Source organism: Diceros bicornis, chromosome 3, assembly GCF_020826845.1.
Source record: "Diceros bicornis minor isolate mBicDic1 chromosome 3, mDicBic1.mat.cur, whole genome shotgun sequence".
Classification (NCBI taxonomy): domain Eukaryota; kingdom Metazoa; phylum Chordata; class Mammalia; order Perissodactyla; family Rhinocerotidae; genus Diceros; species Diceros bicornis.
In genome coordinates, this window is record NC_080742.1 from 82941046 (window position 1) to 82962699 (window position 21654).

The 21654-nt window shown below is 38.6% G+C and overlaps 1 protein-coding gene across 5 annotated transcripts in view; it reads left to right on the top strand.

The window, feature by feature from the left end:
- The window catches only part of CALD1 (caldesmon 1), a 181632-nt gene that overhangs the window by 74349 nt on the left and 85629 nt on the right, over positions 1–21654 (top strand). For all 5 annotated transcript variants that reach the window (XM_058530463.1, XM_058530422.1, XM_058530437.1 and 2 more), the window contains one exon: positions 13383–13488. In XM_058530463.1, coding sequence (XP_058386446.1) covers positions 13418–13488 — 71 coding nt within the window. In that variant the 5' untranslated portion in view covers positions 13383–13417. The remainder of the gene's footprint in view (positions 1–13382; positions 13489–21654) is intronic.

The following is a 21654-nucleotide window of genomic DNA, read 5'->3' on the forward strand; positions in this document are numbered from 1 at the left end:
CTGAGATCTATAGAGAAACAGGATGGTGGCATGTGGTGGGAGGAAGATCATCCTTCCTCACTAACCCCCTCCAAAACCAAGGCACCTAAACCTCCCAATCACCAGTCCTCACCTGCTAGTCTCCAAACCAGGAGTCCTGGACGCCCAGCAGCTTCCCAGACCCGCAGGGCAGTCACTGAATGGAGAAGGTAGTAAACCTTGGGTTGCTCCTGTTTCCAGTTTAAGGCATCTTTGATTGCTCCTCCTGCTAACAAAGAATATTCAAGTTCAAGTAAAATAGCCTTTCATTGCTGGGGTCAGTTCAGCCTTTTTGCTATGTAACATCTGTTTTAGAAATTCGGCTAAGACCCTGACTTAAATCTGTTTAACTTAAAAAGCAGCAAGGGAACATCTTGTTTTCGTGAATGTCCAGGGGCTGTGTGTCAACAAATGAAAGGTCTGTTTGTGGTATTCAAAGTGGAAAAGCTGGTCATGTGATGTTCTGCCACTGGGGTAAATTTATTATGGACTGTTCTTTTCTTGGAACCATGAACCAAAGTTTGAAAAAACAAAGTGGACCAGCTTCGTTTATATCAGCAAATTTCTGCTTGATGGTGGGTGAGAAACATGCTTTTATTGTCAGGAGGTCACTGAGCTGGATGGTTTCTAGAAAGATGCCTCCTACTTTAGCCATGTGAGGTTAATGTGGATTCCCTGTGTCTGTATGAATTCCAGCAGACAGCATCTGATAGACTGTTATTTTTATATTACTTACACAGGATCTGAGGTAGGAAAAGAGTGTGAATAGTTCACCATCCCTCAAACCTGACCAGCTACTTTTCTCCTCACTCACTTCCTCAGGAGAGAGAAGTGGAGGAGAATTTGGTTTATCAGCACATAGAGGAGTGTCTGACACATAATAGATGTAGATATATATTTAATGAATACAAACTCCGGTCTTATAAATTTATGTTCCCTTGAAGAATGCATATCTGTATGTGTATTAATATCAGTCCTGTTTGAAAAAGCTATTACTGCCTATGTCTTTTTCGGGCCCAAAGAAAACCATTAGGTCATTCCTGTAGTTCCCTTTCATAGCAACTTGTGTTTTTCCTTCCTAACCCTTTTCCCAACTTATATTCTATTTATTTATCAGACTATAAGGATGGTGAGGGCAGGGTAGTTGCATTCACACCTTATATGCCACACCAAGCAAGGTGGCTAGTACATGAATAATACTTCATAAATATTTGTTGAATGTTTTTATTGGAAGTTTTCATTGTGACAATGGTTGTAGAGCCTTAACCACTCTTGATTATCTATGAATTTAAACACAGTGAAGAAAACAATAGGGGGCTTTGGTGTAACGACATGCGCACATTCGTTTGACTGCACACTCTACTGAAGGTCATGGTGGGATGAGCTAGTCTAACCATCTCTATTTTCTCAAGTTAAAGTTGACAGGCCACATCTGTCATTATAGCTGACCAAGATTAATAATGTCATAGTACATGGCAATAGTTTAGGACATTTTTTTCTCTCAAATAATTAACTCATTCCTGATGGGATTAAATCTATGACTTATTATTAAATCTAACCTTATTAGTAATCAAGTCTGGCCCACCAAACTACTTGATAAAGGCAGTACAAGCATCCATGGTCAGAAAGATGTTTTGGGTGCCCGAGGAGCATATAGCTTAATGTGCACATTCATTTGTCTAGTGGTCACTGCAGAACTTTCTGATGGTCAAGCAAAATATGAATACTTCAGCTTGAGTGGGAACAAAGTGGATTCACTTGCTCCATTTTGCTTTGGCTGCCTGTGTAGACAGGGTTGAAATGGGAATGATTTGTGAGTTTCAAAGGATCTCAAGAGAAATGCTCTTTCGTTTAGGGGAGGTGCAATTCCACAATAGTTTCTTGCTTTGTATACTTGAAAACATTCCCAAAGAAACAAAGTTGGATGCAGAAAAAATAGTGGGAGAAAAGAAAAATAATACTCTGAATTCTGAACAATTCTACTTTAATAGGTTGATCTGTCTGCCAGCTGGCTACAGTGTTGACTACTTGTAATATATACTTTTGGTAGGCCACATGTAGTTCTTGGAACTGTTTATATTAGACTGCAAAAACTTAATTATTCTAAAATTGGCAGGATTTGCTTTGGTTACTTAATACAAAGTTGCTTAGTCATCTTCATACATAGTGTGGACAGCATTGTTTAAGTGTGAAAAACTGAGCATTGCAAATGTGCTCCAAAGAGATTTTAGGTAAGGTAGAAAAACAAGAAGGTAGGGGGGTTTTTTCAAGATGCTCGGCAGGTGGTTGCCACATGTTTTAATTTGACAAGCTAGGTGACTGTTGAGTTGAAGTCCTTGATTACAAGTATTTTTCCATTTTCTTTGTGGATTTTGTCAGAAGTAAAAAGCTGCTATTGCTGCTTCTTAGATTGTATTCTAATCCTACATTTTGCAAAGTACAGATTGTCCAGCAAGAGTGTGAGGAACTCTAGAATCAGCTGTCGGAATAGCTTTCTTGTTCTCAGAAACGAACGAGGATGTCATTTCTGCTGGTTGTAACAAAGATCCTCCTTTTGATTCTTTGGTTTGAACACTTGTCTTACCATACTTGAACTACTGCCTTCCAAAAGCAATACAACTTTATAGGGCCCCAGCAGGGAAATGGGCAGGCAAAATGAGTTTCTTCCATGTATTTTAGAGTCTGAAGTGGTGCCAGATGTCTCCAGTATTTCCAGGAATGCCCATGGCAACCTCACACTCTTCCTGTGACCTGGGCTGGGGCTCCTAAGAGAGATGGTGAGAAAAGATAAAAGTCCCATAGCCAATGGGTAGTGACACCAGGCCTGGGAAGGGTAGATTCCCAAGCAAACATCCAGAACAGTGCCTTATGTTTCTAATTACTGAGTATGGTTAGAGAGCACAATCAGGCAACACTTTTCTTTAGACTGATGGAAGCATTTAAATCAGCTCTGAATGTCAGTGTTTTCTAATTATGATGGAGAAGTGGCAAGGAAACTCCAAAGGCCGTGGAGATTTGGAATGTTTCAGCTCAACCCAGATTCTCTTCTTTTCTTATTCATCATGTGTTTTCTTTGTCCTTTTTCTCTTTGAACATCCCAGAACAAACCTATTCCCTCCATTACAAATGCCTAATACTCCTCTTTCTGGAACCAGAATGTTTTTCTCAAAGTTCTTTTCCACTAGAGGAAAACAACAACTACCAATCACAATATAAAACAGAGCTTCATAGTGAACCACCACCATCCCCAAGGTTACAAAGAGCTCAACTGGAGACGTGAACATGACCTTTTGATCATGTCTTCGCCAAGTTCATCTGTTTACCAATTAAGTCCAATGAATAAACAATGCCCTGGAATCCATTCCAATTCAACAAGTGTGAGCCTAGTACTGATTATAAGAAAAACGAGTTGATTAAGAACTTTGAGGAATCACAAAAATGAGTAACAACCTCAAGAAGGTTACAATCGTCTAGAGAAGACAGATATGTACCTAGTAATTAAAATATAAGCAAGCTATAGACTACGTGCTCCAATAGAAATACGATATGGGTATCAATACAAACTCATGTCAGTGACTAAGAAGTTCAGAGATCTTATAATCTTGTGCTAGTCTTAAGCAGGCTGCACTGTGAGCCATTCCTTACATGAAGAAAGTCCAGAAATCCCCAAACTAACTAAGGGTTGAAAGTACCATCTAATGACTCATGTAAAAGGAAGAAGGAAACAGTCTAGGCACTTCTCAATTTATTATTTAACTTATATGTAGATTGGTATTTTTTTTTTTTCTGTCATAGTATTCTGTTTTTCTTGTTTTTTATTGAGGTAACATTGGTTTATAACATTATTTAGATTTCAGGTGTACATCATTATAATTCTACTTCTGTATACATTACACCACGTTCACCACTAATAGTCCAGTTTCCATTTGTCACCTTACAAATGACCCCCTTTACCCATTTCACTCTCCCCCGTAGATTGGTATTTTTAAATTTTGTGTCTATTATGTCCAAGGGACATAATGGATAATGTCCTTTGGTTTGGTTTCAAAGCTTTATGTCTTAGATTATAAACTCCAAGAATAGTCTCTAACTCACTTCATAATTCCAGAACACAATAAATTATTTATGACCATGATGAATAGAGGTTGAATAATTAACTAGGGAATAAATAGTCCCTGATCAACCATAGCTTGTCCTTTATGTACAAGAATGTTGCCATTATCAGATATCTCTAGGACATACCTTTGACTTGTTTCTAGCAGCATAAATGGATTTGCATCCTGCTATCTACACTCTTTCTCACTTTGCTCATGTTTTATATTAGCAAGATAGCTGGCTAAGTCTCTGGATCTAGTTTTTGATCACTAAATTGGAAATGTTTGTCGAAAAATCAATCACAAAGAGCAAACCCATGGGTTGCTGATATTTTTATAGCTGAGTAGACCAGAAAGGTCAGAGGGTCACGCACAAGTAAAACTATTATGTAAAATATGATGATCTCTGTACGATGTTTATAATTGGTAAAGACCTATGGCCTCTCATCTTTTGTTCCAAATAAACCACTCTTAGGCTTTGTTACGAAATTTGAAGAGCGACCTCTCTTCAGACATTGCCTTGGCTTCTTTTACATTTGCCGACTTTTCACTTTTTCAGCAGCAAGTGCTCAGTCACAGTGAGATTGTCCGATCCAAACGACCATCTGTAGAACAGAGAGGTTACTAATGAGAGGATTGAAAGAGCACATCCATGCTTTGAGACGCTGACCTGTACCATACCGCACATTTTATTCCATCTTCTCTATGAGACTGCAAGGTCTTTGAAGACAGAGACCATGCCTTACATACCTTCATGTCTCTGAACTGCATTACATTACTTCACATAGTACAATCGTTTTCCATTAGAAGCTGGAAGGCCTTACAGCAGGGCTGTCCAATAGAACTTTCTGTGATGATGAAAATGTTCTCTGTCTTATACGGTAGCCACTAGACACATGTGGCCACAGAGCACTTGAAATGGGGCCAGTGAAGCTGAGGAACTGAATTTTTAATTTTATTTAATTTTAATTAATTTACATTTAAATTGCTTCGTGTGACTAGTGGCTACTGTATTGGACAGCACAGCCTTAGAATCTTAAAAAATATTTTTTTCAGGACAGCCCTAAACTGATGGCCATTTCACCTCTACCTGACTATTTCCAGTAACAGGGGTCCACACTTCTCAGGAGCCCTACCCATTGTTGGACAGTTCTATTGGGACCAGGGCCCCAACCTCCCCACATCGGAATTAGCCTCTGTTATCAGCATACATTTAGAAAGCATATGTATATATTTTTTGCAAAGCTGTACATTTTTCTTTTTATCACACAGACACAGGTTGGTGGAGAATTTCCATCTTTTCCTTAAGGTTCACACTATGCCTTGTACTTTTCTCTAGGGGCCAAGAGAGCAGCAGTGGCCCAATGCCTATTCTGATTTGGTATTCACCTGTGTCTTTCAGTCTACTTCTCCTTGAGTTTGCCAAGGAAAAGTATTTTAAACTCTTGAAAGGGGCACAGAAGGAATTGGGCTCCAAATTTTCACTTCTCCTCATTCTTCTAAGAAAATCTTCAGGTTGGTTTAGAGATTAGTCTAAATACCAGTCCTGGTTTTCCATTGGTTGGCTGTGGTTAAGGAGCTGATGACAAAGGTCTATATGTCTCAGTCTTTTTTCTTTAAATGGAGATCAGTCTAGTTTTCTTACTTGGGAGGATCAAACAATGATAGCCATAGAGTCTTGAAAAATATAAAGAGCTCTAAATAAGGTAGTATTATTTATTTATGATAACACTTTAAGATGTGACCTGAAATCCTTTAATGTGTTGATTTCCCAAGTGTTGAAGTCAGTATATATAAACAACATCATTTTACAAATCTAAGAGACCCAAACTGCCCACTACTCTTAAAGTAGAAGAGAGGCCACAAAGACATTGATTTTAATAATGTTAAATCTGTCAGTTCTCCTGTTTCGCAAATAGAGAAATACAAATAGAGAAAAAGCAATGATAAAAGACTGAGCAGGGAAGGAGAGGAAACAGGTCAGAACCTGTTAGCCTGCTCTTAGTAGGGCTTTGTGTTTGGATTCCACTGGTGAGAGAAAAGAAATGACTTGTGAAGGCAGAGCTCCTGAGGTTGATCCCATTCGTTGAGATTTCCACGTTGCTGGTCTTGACAAATGTACCTTGGTGATTACATGTATTTTTTCTTTTTAAGTAGCACAGATTTTTGGAACAAGATGGTGAAGGTTGAGCTAAAGTTAAGTCCAAGCTGTACATTACGATCCATGTGTTTATTTGGTTTTTGAGTCCCAAATGAACCATTCAGTTCAGAAAAGAGCAAAGCAGGTTGATAAATTGAATTTTTTTAAAAAGGACAAAAGTTCATTTTCTACAGTCAGAAAGAAAACACTGCCAGATTTACTGTGTAACTACTGCAAATGTGGGTTTATGTAACTTTTGAGATTCATATATAGTCTATTACCAAGGTCTTGAATTCACTTTGTAAACACTGATCAGTCAATAAAATACAGAGATGAATCAGCTTGGGTTACAGCTTCCATACTCATAGTGGTAAAATCTAGAATAAAAATCCAGTGGTTTGAATCACTACAATTCCTGAGTTCTTACTATGTCCCAATAGTAAAGAGATTTTTTAAATGGCTGTATCTATTCATAAGGGGCCTTAAGAATGAAGCATGTAGAAAATAAAATATCAACAAAATATTTAAATACTACTTAGAACAATTAATGAGTTGCAGCAAGGCAGTACATCATTAATTACCAAAATGAATGACAGATGTTCAAGGAGGGAGCTATCACTTCTAAGCTAGTGTCCTCAGGAAAGCCATCATGAAGGAAGTGAAATTTGAGCCAGAAATTCATGACCGAATAGAATATGGACAATGAGGAGGATAGTGGAGCTCATTCCAGATGGATGCAATAGTATGAATAAAAGTGCAGAGGTAGAAAATTGAATGACACATTTGAGAGGCAATAAAATATTTTTATCTAGGATGACATAGGATGATCCACATGAAAGGAAAGTTAATTCTCTCTAAATCAGAAAATTAGAAGAGAATGTACTTAGATATCATTTAGACCTGGAAAGAAAGAAACATGGACGTGTCATGTTTGATGCATCCATCTTTGCTGGATTGGAAAGTGGGTATAGAACCATAGTATTATATGCAGTAGGATGAAACCTTGGACATCATCTAGTCCAACCATCTTATTTTACAGAAAGGGTCAGCCACGTTCCTAAGTCTGAGTCCAGGTTCTTGTTGGCCAAGATTTTGTGGAGGAGGGCAATTGAAGGATTGAGGTGAGTGACGATAATTTGAAGAGCAGGGCTGAGGAATCTGCTGGAGTGTATTACACCCAGAAATCACCCAGTACATGTAAGATGAAGAGAAGCATCACTGCGTTGCAATAATCACCCAACTGAAACTAACACAAACCTTTGGGACAGACAAAACATGGTCCCTGGCTTTCCCTCACAAAGCCGTGAATCTCAGGAATAAAAACCAGAAAGCAGATCATAGATGTGATCCAAGGTTGAAGATGGGTATGATAGACCTAGTAGAAGTTTAAGGGAGCAAGAAAGTCTGAAATATTAAGTTCCAGGAGAGCAGGGACCCTTTCGGTTTTGTTCACTGTTGTATCCCCAGTGCCTAGACGAGAACCTGGCACATAGTAAATGCTCAGTAAATGTCCATTGAATATTGATGGTATAAATGATTTGTGAGGCTTCATTGAAGTAGTTGGACCATGAAATTTAGAGTGGATACCTAATGATGTCTGGTCAGAAAGGAGCTGTCTATTAATGGTTATGAGGGCTGGGAGACTAGAGTTCCTTGCAATAATGGAGAAATAGTTACGTTGGGCATGAGGGTATAGCGGGTCAGAGGAGCAAGGTGTGTAATGGGGAAGGTACAACGCAAGAGAAGAAACTCTACCATCTTAAAGAAAAGTATGTAATGATGCTGTCTAGAATCTGACCATCCTGGTTTATGAATCTTAGAAAAAAGTAATGATAAAATAATAGGGGCTTAATAAATATTTTCAAGGTTTAATTTGATTGAGATCTCTGAGACATGATAATTCTATGATTTAAACCAAATGGATTTGAAATTGAAGAGGCGTAAGTAATTTTCAAGATCACTTTTTATCTGAGTTTGTATGATCCAATGAATGAAACCAGAAATCACTGATAATAGTCTTTTCAAAACTTTCCTGGGGCACTCTTATTCCCTGAAAGGGAAAACAATTCCTAGAGGGAAATAGTGGATTAATCCAAGAATATTATAGTGGTTAGGAGCACACACTTTGAAATTCTGTATACGGGGATTATAATAGCTACCTCGTAGTTTTATTATGTAGATAAAATAATCTTACGTATTTTTAAATGGCCCAGCAGAGCTATCAAGCCACAAAAAGACATGGAGGAAATGTAAATACAACGTGAAAGAACACAGTCTGAAAAGGCTACATGCTGTATGATTTCAACTATATGACATTCTGGAAAAGGCAAAGCTATAGAAACAGTAAAAAAATCAAGGATTGGGGTGCAGGAGTGAGGGAAGGATGAATAGATGGAGGACAGGGGCTGTTTAGGGCAGTGAAACTATTCTGTCTGACACTATAATGGTGGATACAAGATATGCGTTTGGCAAAACCCATAGAACTATACATCACAAAGTGTGAAACCTAATGTAATTTATGGACTTTAGTTAATAATAATGTATCAATATTGGTTCATCAATTCTAACAAATGTATCACACTACTGTGAGATGTTAGTAATAGGCTGTATTAGATTTTTAGGGCTGCTATAACAAAATACCACAATCTGGATGGCTTAGAACAACAGAAACATTGTCTAACAGTTCTGGAGGCTAGAAGTTCAAAATCAAGGTGTCAGCAGGGCCGTACTCCTTCTGAAGACCCTAGGGAAGGATCTGTTCCACGCCTCTCTCTCAGCTTCTGGTAGCCTCAGGTATTCCTTGCCCTTCATCTTATGGCATCCTCCCTGTGTCTTCACTTTGTCTTCCCTTTGTGTGTGTCTGTTTCTATGTCCAAATTTCCCCTTTTTTAAGGGGAAATTTGGACATATTGAATTAGGGCCCACTCTAATAACCTTATCTTAACTTGACTACATGTACAAAGACCCTATTTCCAAATAAGGTCATATTCTGAGGATAAAGACTTCAATATATCTTTTGGCAGGGTGTACACAATTCAATGCAAACATAGAAGAAACTGTGGGCAGGTTGGAGGAGAGGGAGTATATGGGAACTTTGTACTTTATGTTCACTTTTTCTTTAAACTTAAAATTACTTTCAAAAATAAAGCTCATTAATTGTAAAAAACAAAAAAGTAAAAAATATGACCCAGCACATAGTACATAATCAATAAATGTTATTTACTTTCGGAAGCTGCATTAGCCTATTCAGTTTCCCTGACACAATAGATTTCATTCTTTATGCATTCCAAGACCAATATTGGCACTGCCCAAAGAGCCCAAGGACTTTCCCCCACTCATTCACCATTCAGTTTATGTTAATTTGAAGGTAGATAGGACTTAGCTTTCTCCTCATGGCTTCTCCCCCTAATAACAGAGTGCTGGATTAGAAAGCTGCCTGCTCACAAGCATCTCCTGCCTTGACTGTGTTTACACACGTGTGCATGTGTGTGCATGTGCACACACACACACCTGCACACGTGCACAGGCACACACACACCTAAGATGGCTTCTTATCTGCCACCAAACCCTGTCCCAAACAAAAGCAGAAACAGAATAGTTCTCCTTATAAGGGAGTCACAGGAAATATCCACAGTGAAGGCCACATGCCCATAAAGGCAAAAAAAAGAAAAAGCTTTGTGAACACGAAACATACTAATAATTAGAATTCTTGGTTGAAAGATGCACATCAGAAATTCAATTCAATTTTTTTTAATTTAAGGAAAAGAATCATAGATTGGACTTAATAAATATACTTTACTTCCCAATTTAGGGAGGGAAATGGAGAAGAGATAGAGAAGAAAGTGACAGAGAATGGGACAAATGAAAAAAGAAATGGCAGAAGAAGTGTTGATATATTCTCCCTTCCTCCAAAAGGGAGTAGAGAGGGAAAAACAGTGGGAAGGAACGGGAAGAGATGAAACTTCAGGAGGTCCTAACATGGTGGTGAGATACAGAAAGTCCGCTTATAGTGCCCTTCACCTGGGCCATGGGCTTTGTGGTGTCATTACCAAAAGGAAGCAATATGTTAAGTGATTTGAAATCTACAACACTGATTTATCACTTAATTACAAAATAGATGTGCCCTGTTTCAAGAAAATCTGGTATTTGAGAACCTATATTGAAAAGACAGATACATTTATCAATAGACAATGATACATCTGGCTTTGTAAAGAGCTTTTTTGCCTTTACAAAAGGAGTCACATCAGAGTTCTTTCAGTAGCATGACTACAATCCCCCAAGCACAAAAATTTAGATTTTCATAAGACTTTTCAAGAACCCATCTGTCACATGAATTGCTCAATACCTCCTCCAGCCTGCATTTCTCTTTCAGGCTACTCTGTCCTTTATGACTCTCAAGAACTCCACAGTTTACAGAATCTCTCTGCCTTGACATGTCATCACTTCATTGGTTGAGAGTTTGTTTCCTAACAATGTTGCCGGAAGGAATTCAGCATTGACTGAGGCTAGGAGAGGAAATGAGAAGTGGGGACGTGGAAGGTGCTGCCCCCAAAAGAGGGGGAACAAATCACTTACAATTCTATCCAGACACGGCTCCCCTTATGTAGGAACAGCACCAGAGAAGTTCAGAAAGCTCTGTGATATAAGGGTGTGAGGATTAAGGAGGGCCTCTGGTCCTATCCTGGTTTGAGACCAACCGAGAGCCATTTTCACAAACACACACACCTTCTCTCCCCGGCCCAACCACATACACCCCAATAAAGAGTCATACCACACGGTACCCAGATGTGTTTTCTCTTCTCCTCAGGTGTACCCACCACGTGTCCACAAAGCACAACCTAGAAAGGCACTTGTCTATGCAGATGCATCATAGAGCTCACTCTCCCTCTCTCTCCGCCCCTGCCTAAATACCCCACATACATACTCGCAGCATTCATATGAATAAATAACTGGATAGGTATAGTTTTCCCATGGTTGGGAAAGAAAAAAGTGCCCGAATAAGTAAGAAAAGGTGAACTTAGGAGGAGAGAATGGGTAGGAGAAAAAGAATTTGCGTGGGTAGAGAGCTAGTGAGGATGGCCAGCCAAAGTGACCACACGATGCTAGTCAGTTTCACTTCCTTTGAGTACTCCAGGACACGGCCCGGCTCTGCCAAGCGTGTGCCTCTTCGGCCTGCTGGGGGATGTTTGTTTCGCTGCTCATTAGCACCTCAACCAGAGGTACAGGCTGAGAAATGCAAACCACCATGTCTAACAAGCAGCCAGGGTGACTACTTAGCTTGGATAAGGGAGGAGCGAGACCCGGAGGCTTAAAGGATGCTCATCAAGCTTCTTGGACAAATTTTAAAAAGTGAAATTCTTTGCTTACAGACAGACCTCTTTCTCCCATTTCTGTTTGCTGTTGCTATAGTTATTCGAGAAGTGGTTTATATACAACAAAAGACTTTATTGAAGAAAGGAACGAGAAGAGTTTACTCTCTCACTACACCCTGCATTCAAGCAACTGGGTTTTGGTCCCACTGCCCAGAGGGCTGTGCTCACATGCCCTGTGCTGCTCAGAACAGGAGCCCACCTAGAGGAGAAAGACACTCGGACAGCCGCTCAGGGGATCCTCAAATCACTTTTCTTTTTCCATTTTGATAACTATGATTAGATCAGTTTGGGAAATATAGAGAAATGTCTTTATGGTTGATGAAATTAAAAAAGGAAAACTGATTCTTTCCTTCATAACTAGTAAAGTCTTGAAAAGTATTCTTGGTAAGAGAAGGTAGAAAAACACCTTAAAATTAAAAAACCCCAAATAAACACCAAAATTTGAATTTCCAAAAGATTTATAAGCAGTATAAATAAGACCCTAGGGGATAAGAAGGGGGGAAAAATTCTAACACGGATAGTTTTGTTTTTGTTGGCTGAGATTTTATTTTTGTTTTTGTGGGTTTTTTAAAGGGAAAAAAGTACTTGAAAATAAAAGAATTTGACAATTTACTTAAGGAGGTTTCTGAACTTGGCTTCAAAATCTAAATTTTGCTTTTTGTTCCATCAAACAAAAATGCCATTAGGGGATAGCTTTAGGTTTTGCACGGCTCCTTATTTCCTTACGCGGGGCAAATGGCTCGTCTCATGTGCACAGAAAGGGCTGGAAAATATTTTTTGTGATCTGAGTGCAGCAGAGAGTCTAGGATTCCAGAGGAAGTGGAGGCCTCCCGCTCCACACAGGAAACAATCTTCAAGCAGGCCTTAAATGCCAGATTCCAGGCCGAGTTTAACTAACCACTGACAGCTCTGTAAACAAAGCAAGGACAAAAAGGGCCCGCTTCCCCTTTTCTGGTAGTCATTTTGGGTTTGGGGGCTGCAGGGGAATTCTGGAATACTTGACTCCATGGCACAGAAACGCAGGGGAAGCAGCCTCCTCAGTTGAAGAGCTGGAAAGGGAAGATCTTTCTGGGATTAAAACCATCACGGAGGAGGTAGGAAAGGATAAAATGGTTGGGTTACAAAGAGCCGGGACTTTTGAGCTGGGAAAACAGCTTGATCATAACGTAGCTGCTTTTTAAAATGCTGCTTTTTAAAATGTCCCTGGTATTTTTGCTGTGGCCTTTATTATCATTCTGATATTAATATTCTTTTAGAATATGCAAATTATGCCTGGATACTTGTATTATTTTATTTCCCTCTTTTATTTTTCTCTTAGCTCCTACATATTCCTTTTCTTGACAATTTTTCTTTCTTTTTTTTCACTCTTGTTCTCTTTTCCTCTTTCTTTGTTCACTTTTTCATAACTTTTGTCTGTGAGTCAGCAAGTTACAAAGAACAAAATCATTCAGCAGCTCTTAAATGATCCCACCAATATTTCAAGTCTTCAAAACCTCTCTGTCTCCTAGAGGTCTTTATTTTGATAACTGTAATCCTGGAATCTTACTTATTTGTCTCTAACAGTTTCATGAATGAGACTGAATTTAACACATAAAGGACTCGGCTCGGGAGTCAGAAATTGATCACGGGCTTCTAGGGGGTTTTTTTATGAGTAAAGAAAAACTGAAGGGATGAAAAAATGGTCGGTGGGGGCAAAACGATTCATGAAATATTGACTTATCCATGATATTGATTTTACCTCCTTCTCTTTAAATCCAGACATTATCTGGTCTCCCGAAACCTGAAACCACACCATGGATGATTTTGAACGTCGCAGAGAACTTAGGAGGCAAAAGCGGGAAGAGATGCGCCTCGAAGCAGAAAGGTAAGGACCCAGGTTGTATTTGTATTCTGTTATTAACAATGTGGGTTTCAGGCCTCAAGGATCATCGCTCTGAAGAGCCAAATGTATTGCACACTAAACTGTTTGCAAAAGTATTTAGGGAAAATTTTCCTAGGACTCTAAATTCTGCATAAAAAAAGAAAAACATCAAGAAAAAGAGATTTGAGAAAAATCAAATAGTTGCATTTAATCATTGTCTTTCGTATTGGAATTTTTAAATGACAAAAGCAATGTGTGGATAAAAGTTAAAAAGCAGTTATAATATTGAAATGACAGAAAAATGACAAATAGTGGATATTGAAACCATTTAGGAAATGGGAGTCTTCAGTCCAAAAATGTAAAGGCAATAAGCCCCAGACAGATCTTGTGACAAATTTTTATTCTTATTAGAAAAGCATCCAAACCCAGTAATCCACATATTATGGGTTAACAGCCGATGGAGTATGTTACTGTGGAGATTCTGAGTCTAATTGGAAGCTCTTAGGTTGTGTGAGGCCTCTGTAATAGTGACTTCAAGGGCGAGTTGGGGACATAAAGCAAAGACATGTGAAGCACGGGGCATAAATGCATATTTTAAAATTTTAGGCCTCAGAGCAAAGGACAGTGGCATTTAATGTGGCTTAAATCAGATGTTCCTTTGAGAAAGCAGAGTAGGCATTCACTGGAAGAAAAATATTAAACAATGGTCTTAAAACCAAATCAGTTTTGCTTCTCAGAAATCCCAACGCACAAATGAAATGATGGCAGTAAAATGATCTCAGCAATTCCGCAGTAGAAAACTGCAAACTTACACCTATAACAAAAAGTATTTTGGACCATAGGTCTACTTGTTTGTATGGAGAATGCAAAAGAAGAAGGTAATATTATTGCCTTGGATTAACTTGGTCAGAGTAGGCTGCCATTCATGGAATGTCATGCGCATACATGCATGGTACCACGAATGGTACCTGGGCTCTGTGGGTTCAAATCCCATCTCTGCCTCTTATGAGCTGTGTGGCCATGAGCAAGTGACTTCTCTCTAAGCCACAGTTGCCTTATTTGTAAAATAGGCATAATGTCTACAGAATTTGTGTGGTTGTTGTGAAGATTATTAAACCTCATAAATGGCCTAGCCCGGTACCTGGCACATAGTGGGCTTCCATAAGTGGTAGTTATTATTATTATTCTTTTAAACCATTATCATCAGCTAAATAAGTAAGAAGCAACATAGCAGTTTAGCCAGAACTAAACATTAATGCCAAGAGAAGCAAAGGCAGTCATCATCCTGAGATAAAACTAGTCAGGAAAAGCTCTTGGAAGTGGGCAAGCCATGGAGGAAGTAGTGGATGGTGATGAAGAGGAGGAGAAGAGCCATCTTGGTGAGGGAATGACACCAGCAAAAGCTTAGAGGTGGAAATAAGAATCCTGGTGCAAGAAATCCGTTGAGTGCTTAAGGAAGAATGATTTGGATTTGCACATCTTGGGTGCAAACAGAAAAGGCAAAGGAGACTTAGCAGGGGAGCTACGTGTGACAAAAATACGTTGGAGAAAGTTCTCTGTGGTGGACTAGAGTGTGGGGATACCAGCACTGGAAGAGTCAGTACTGAACATACGATAATGAAGGCCTGAACCAGGGCAGTGAACATGGAAATAAAGATCAATAGGAAAGTCTTTATAGAGGGAGGACTAGCAAACCTTTCAGGACAGGGAGAAACTCAAAGACAATCCAAAGAATGTAAGTCTGAGGAGCTGGAAGGAAGGTCTCTGCATTGTCTCAAGTGGGAAAACTAGGAAGGGTTCCATTCTTGCATGCGCATGGGGGGAGTGTTTAATTTCAGGTAGAAACCATATCCAAATGGAGATTTCCTCAAGGCATTTGGAGATAGAAATTTTCAATCTTTGTTCAGAAAGGGAGAGACATTATTATTAGAGAAGTAAGTTTGGGCACACTCAGTATGGTGGTGGTAATGCAAAAGCTGAATGTGGATGGTAGTGAGAGTGCCAAGACAGCAAGTGTAGAGAGAGTGAGGGATCACAAAGACATAACGGAAACCGTCAAAGGAGACCAAAAAATCAGGGAGTGAGGAGAACCAGGGAGAATGTGGTGGGACTCCTGTGGAGCAGACATCAAAACCTGTAGGCAATGTTCAGCCCCAGTGGTGCATATCTTATTCTTTCCAATGACGGGTTATTTGGCCTCAGGTTCTCCTGAATGTCTACAAAATATCTTTACCCAACAAATACTTGTTAAGTACCAATCAAGTTTCAGTGTCTATGCTGGGGACAGGGAAAATTATGGTGAGATATAAATAGACATGATTTCTGCCTTTATGTCCCTCATGGTGTGCTAGGAAACCAAAGTACAGCAGGATCAGAAAACAGACCAGGCCAGAGCGTGGGGGCAGCCCTCACAGAATTGGGGCTAGAGGGGCTCAGGAAATTGGGCATCAGGCTAGATCAGTATCTTCAGCTTCTTTGTTTTCTGTGAATACAGAGACAGGGAATCAACGTGAAAGGAACGATAGAACTAACTTGCTGTGGTTAGAGCCATACTGTAGTTAGAGTGAATGAACTAGGTTTCTTTAGAATCGGATTTTGCCTAAGAATTTTCCACACAGCTACATGTTCATTCCTTCCGGTTTTTTGTTTTGTGTGAAAAGATGTCTTCATTTAAAGTCAATGTTAAAAGGAATGTACTCAATGAAGCTTAGTTAGGTACCCTTAATAACCTGGAATAAATTTACATACTTTACACAAATTTATCCTAACCTCGTTTAACTTACATTTCTGTCTGTATTATTTCTTTCGGGGTATTACATTCCATCTGATTCCTTTTTTTTTCTTTCTTTTTTGAGAGAAGTACTTAAGTACTTCTTTATGTTTGTATTAAGTTTATATTTTCATGTTCCAAGGTGAACTTTCTAATTCTGTTATTCTGGGGTCTGGTAAGTAAGTCTATGTTCACCCTTTAGGATTTTGAAAAATCTGATCATTTATGGAAATAGTGAAGGTCAGGCTTTATGGTCCAGCCAACTTCGATGAGAAACTTCAGGGTGTGTACAGGAAACAGATGGCCAGGCCAGAAATCAAGGGCTGTCCAAAGTTGTGGTTTTGATCTGAAGATAAAGGGCATATAAGACCCTGCGCATATCCCTCTTCCTTTAGATGTAGACCTTGGCTTCCTCATCTGTAATAGGGGTCTCTGTTTACTCTGGGGGATTGGTGGTAACTTTCCTTTCCTTTTGCTTTTCATATTGTCTAATTTTTCTTTTAAAATGATCATATATTACTTTATTTAAAAACAAATAAAACAATAACGAAATTTTCCATTTTGGAAAATGTGATTCTGTGGCCCTACCCGTTATACCTGGGGACAGACTGGAGTAGACTTCACTTAACTTTGGATCTGGAGAACTGAAAGAAAGAACTCAACCCAGATGTAGAGTGGTGCTGGAGTAAATTAGGAAAAATAGAGTGTCCCCAAGGCTCAGAGCTCCAGATTCATTTGTTCACTCACTCAACAGATTTTTATTGAGCATCTACTGTGCTCCAAGCTGTATTCTGAGCACTGAGGCTAGACCAACAGAATGACATAATTGGGAAGAGTGTGCTTAATACTTTTCAACCTGTATAAAACCAAGTGAGGATCAAGAAGCTACATTTTTATATCCTCAAACATAATATGTACCCTGATATTCATTGATTCTTATTAAAGATGGCTTATGCCCTTTGTGTGCTGTACCCCTGTAGACACTGTTGGGGAAGAGAAAGTCTGCTGCCTGTTCCACTTCTTGCCCACAACGGCTATCCAAATAAAATTACCCCGTTATTTTAACGAGTTGTTATTGAGTTTGACTAGCAGGTGCAGTTCTACTTTAAATAAATAATGTAAAACTTGTACTCTCACCAGATGTTATAACCACAAATTAAAATAAGCCAGATTCTTATATATTCTATTTCTTAGAAATAGATCTTTTAAAAGATTATTTAAAAAGCTAACCACACACTTCGTGCCATGCTGGCTTTCACGTGCTTGGGACTGGCATCTACTCACTGCATCACAGCTGCCCTGAGACTGTCGTATTCATGCCTCGTTCTGAGGGTTTCAGTCCAATCCATTTCAACTAGCTTTCCATAAACTAGACTGTGAACCCAGTTAATAAAAACCATCCTTCCCTTCTTTGTCCTGCCCCTTAGCCTGTCCATCTTTTTGCTATTCAACTTGTCCTTGTCCCTCATTTGCCTTTCACTCTGAGTCCTTAAGATGAGGTCTTTAGGTTTGGTGTAAGGAGGTACTTCATTCAATCATCCAAAAAATTTATTCAATATCTATCAAGTGCAAGATACTAGACTGAACCATAGGGATGAGTGGTCACCAGTCCAGGCAGTGTCCCAATAGTCATGAAGCTCCTGTCCTAGGTGGATTAGTTACTTTAGAACAATCTTGACCAAAAGGAGAAGGAAAAAATTTCTGTAGGCAGAATGGATTGAGCAGGTAATCAGTCAAAATTCTAAAAGCATTGTTTCTAAGGAAAAGATACTATTTGTACATATCTCAAATTACACTGTATTTTTGAATCAATTATCTATTTGAAGAAACAAATAATTCGTTTTGCTGTTTATGATTCTTCGCCTATCTCATGGGAATAAAAAATTAATAGGTATATTCTGCTTCCCTTTCTGTTTCTGTCTTTTATTTCAACCCCTCTTTGCCTTCATCTCTGTATTTCTCGTTCATCCTAATGTATTTGCCACTGGTCCCTATGCATCTTCATCCACACTTGATTCACTTGTTTCCTTATCCCCTCCCATCGTATACCTAATCCATCTACCCTGGATTATGTATGCACATGCTTTTGTATCATTGGGGAATACATACATTTTCAAACGGGAAAATGTAGGGGAAGAGGATATATTTTCTAGGGGGTCAAATCCAGCTCTCTTCCTAGTCAACAAGTACAAAAAATGGCTGGCCGTTATGTGTATCTGGCAAAATGCCAGCACCAGGACTAGGTATGTCTGAATAGAACATACATGTTCTGTATAAACGAAGGAACACGGAGAGGCATAAGGGTGGGAGGCAGTAGCACTTAGCACTTAAGGGCATGGGTGTTCGCATTAGGCAGCTGTGCTGTTAAATCCCAGGTCTGTCACTTATTAGCTACCTGACCTTTCAAATTATTCCATCTTTCTGACCTTCTGTTTCCTCATCTGTAAAATGGGGGAAATAATAGTATCCACCTCATAGGGTTTTTGTGGGGATATAAAAAGACAGTACATGAAAATACTAATACAGTACTAATCATCCAGTGTTTATTAGATAATTATTTCTTATGCCTTGAATTATTACTATTATTTATTGAGTGTTATTCAATAAACATTGCTGTTAATTATTACTATTGTCTGATTTGATTCTCTGTGACACACAAAAAATTGAAGGTACATTTTATATTTACCATAAAACAAAACAAAATAAAAGTATGAAAGTTTTCTTTCTACACTTCTCAGAGGATACAAGAACGCTAGGCAAGATGAAGAGCAGGAATTTGCTGAGTGAAGAGTTTTGAGCAGGTGTGATGGTAACAAGGTCTAAGGAAAGACTGTGTTGTCTCACCCAAAGAGTTCACACCAATTCAAGCTCTTCTTTTACATTTGGCCAAAAGGATTTTGAGCTTCAGTGTATCCACTGAGAAACCTGCAGTGATGTTTTATCCATGGAGAGATCTTCAGTCAGACATAATTTCCCCCGTGTTGGGCTTGCTTTGCCAACGAGCAGCTCTCTCACTTTTCAAGATGTGAACTCACTACATTCCCAGCTTGTGCTTTCCACAGCCAATGTGAGTTCCTCTTTCTGATGAGAAGAAAGGCCCCTATTGTAGAGTTGTGTTATCAGATTCAGAGGCTCATAGACATAAATAAAGGGAATGAAAACACTCTTGCTGTTGTCATCGTTCTTACATTTTTATGGGCCTCTGAAATATCCTGATGATTAGACATTTGAAAGCAAATATTTTTACTACACTAGAAAAAACAAACAATTTTAAAAAATCCATTGGGTCTAAGTAGTCCCCTCCCAGAACTGTATCCCTGACACTTTTTTACATGATTTAATGCCATGACCAATCAACGATTATACAATGCACACTCACACACAAAAACACTTTTATTGAAAATGCTTAGCATTGTGACTTTCAAAATTTTAAACAAAAATCTTTTCAAATGCAATTTTTTCATTATTCTGTAATCATAAAATTATTTTCCACTAGGAAGTTAAATAAAATATTCCTTTGAAACTGTCTAAATTATTAGAGCGGCTAAATTTACTCAAAAACTCCCTTCAGTTCTCAGAAAATTGATCATTCCAGGGAACAAAAAATATTAGGATTTGTTATCTGAATTTTTACTTTTAAGCTAAAAGATTTCTTCAAGTAGTTTGTTTGAAAGAGATTTAAAAATATTTCTGGGGGCCGGCCTGTTGGTGCAAGTGGTTGGGTCCCCGTGCTCTGCTGTGGCGGCCCGGGGTTCGCTGGTTCGGATCCTGGGCGCGCACCAACACACCGCTTGGCAAGCCATGCTGTGGCGGTGTCGCCATATAAAGTGGAGGAAGATGGGCACGGATGTTAGCCCAGGGCCAGCCTTCCTCAGCAAAAAAAAAAAAAAAGAGGAGGATTGGCAGATGTTAGCACAGGGCTGATCTTCCTCACAAAAAAAAAAAATTTCTGTAAGGTTTTTATATCTATTTGATATGGTTTAGGGTCAGCCCAACTTGAATGTAGGGGCATGAACAAAATAAGGTAGATAATTTTCATTTCAGAGACCTTTAATTATTTATTTGTGTCCAGCCGCATGAAGAATTAAAATATTTATACATATTCATATTTTCCCTCTCTTGCTTTCTCTCTCACTCATTCTAAATGGACGTTATTTATTACTTCTGTGAATTTATAAATGGTTGAACCATATGTGGTAAAGATGCATACTTTGACCAATTTCCACTAACCTAACAATTTCTTTGGCCTTACAAGTATCCTATTTTGTGGGGAGCAGTGGGGCAACAAGAGTCCAGAATCTACCCAAGGTGACATCCATTCAATAAAAACTGAAAATCTAGATTCTTAAAGACTTCACATGCTGACCCATGACCTCATTCTTAGCTGGACATGTGGCATATATATGTGTCAATACACTTATAGTTTAAAATAGTGGTAAATTTTTCTTTACAGTCCGTAAATGTGACAGTTATAACTGATCAATCTTTGGTCACCTGGGGAAAGGCAGGATGATGTGGTAGTTAGGTATTTGGGTGACAAAGTCTAACAGACCGGGGTTCAAATCCTGACTTTGATAACTACTAGTTGGGTCACTTTGTGACAAATTACTTAAACATCTCTTACTTCAATTTCTTTATGTATAAAAATTGGGATAATTATTCTGCCTCACGGAGTCACTGTAAAGATTAAGCTAGTTAACCCATACAGAGAATTAACATAATTACTGCTCATAGTATATGTTCAGCAAATGTTAGATATTATTAAAATCACATTAATGTTTTGGTAGGCCTTTGGTACGAAAGAATATTACCGAGTTTGAATTTTTAGTCTTCTGTCAGTTCAGTCATTATGATTTGCTGCATTCTTACTGCAAAACTTCTTTCCTATACTGATCTTGACCCGTCCTAAGATATTTCTATTGAGATTGGGAAAGAATTAAATCTTTGGCCACATCTAAGTCTGCTACACAAATATAATTGCTATTGGAGGATTTCAAAATCATGTATTGTGACGATATGGTTAATTTTCTAATTCATTAATGATATGTCCTTTATTTTAAATATAGTATGTAAAACATAACTCAGAATTTCACCTAAGAGTTCAATTGGGCGAAAATAGTTCTCAAGTAGAAAAAAGTATCAGCCAAAATTTCATTTAATGTTAGAAAGGGAAAGAAACCATCATTTGTTTAGCATCAATCAAGTACCAGGCTGGGTGATGCATTTTATAAAGCTATATATCCTTTCGTTGTCAAAACAACCCTATGGCCTTGTCTTAGTTTGTTCAGGCTGCTATAACAGAATACGATAGACTAGGTGGCTTATAAACAATAAATTTATTTCTCACAGTTCTGGTGGCTGGGAAGTCCAAGATCAAGGCTCCAGCCAATTCAGTATCT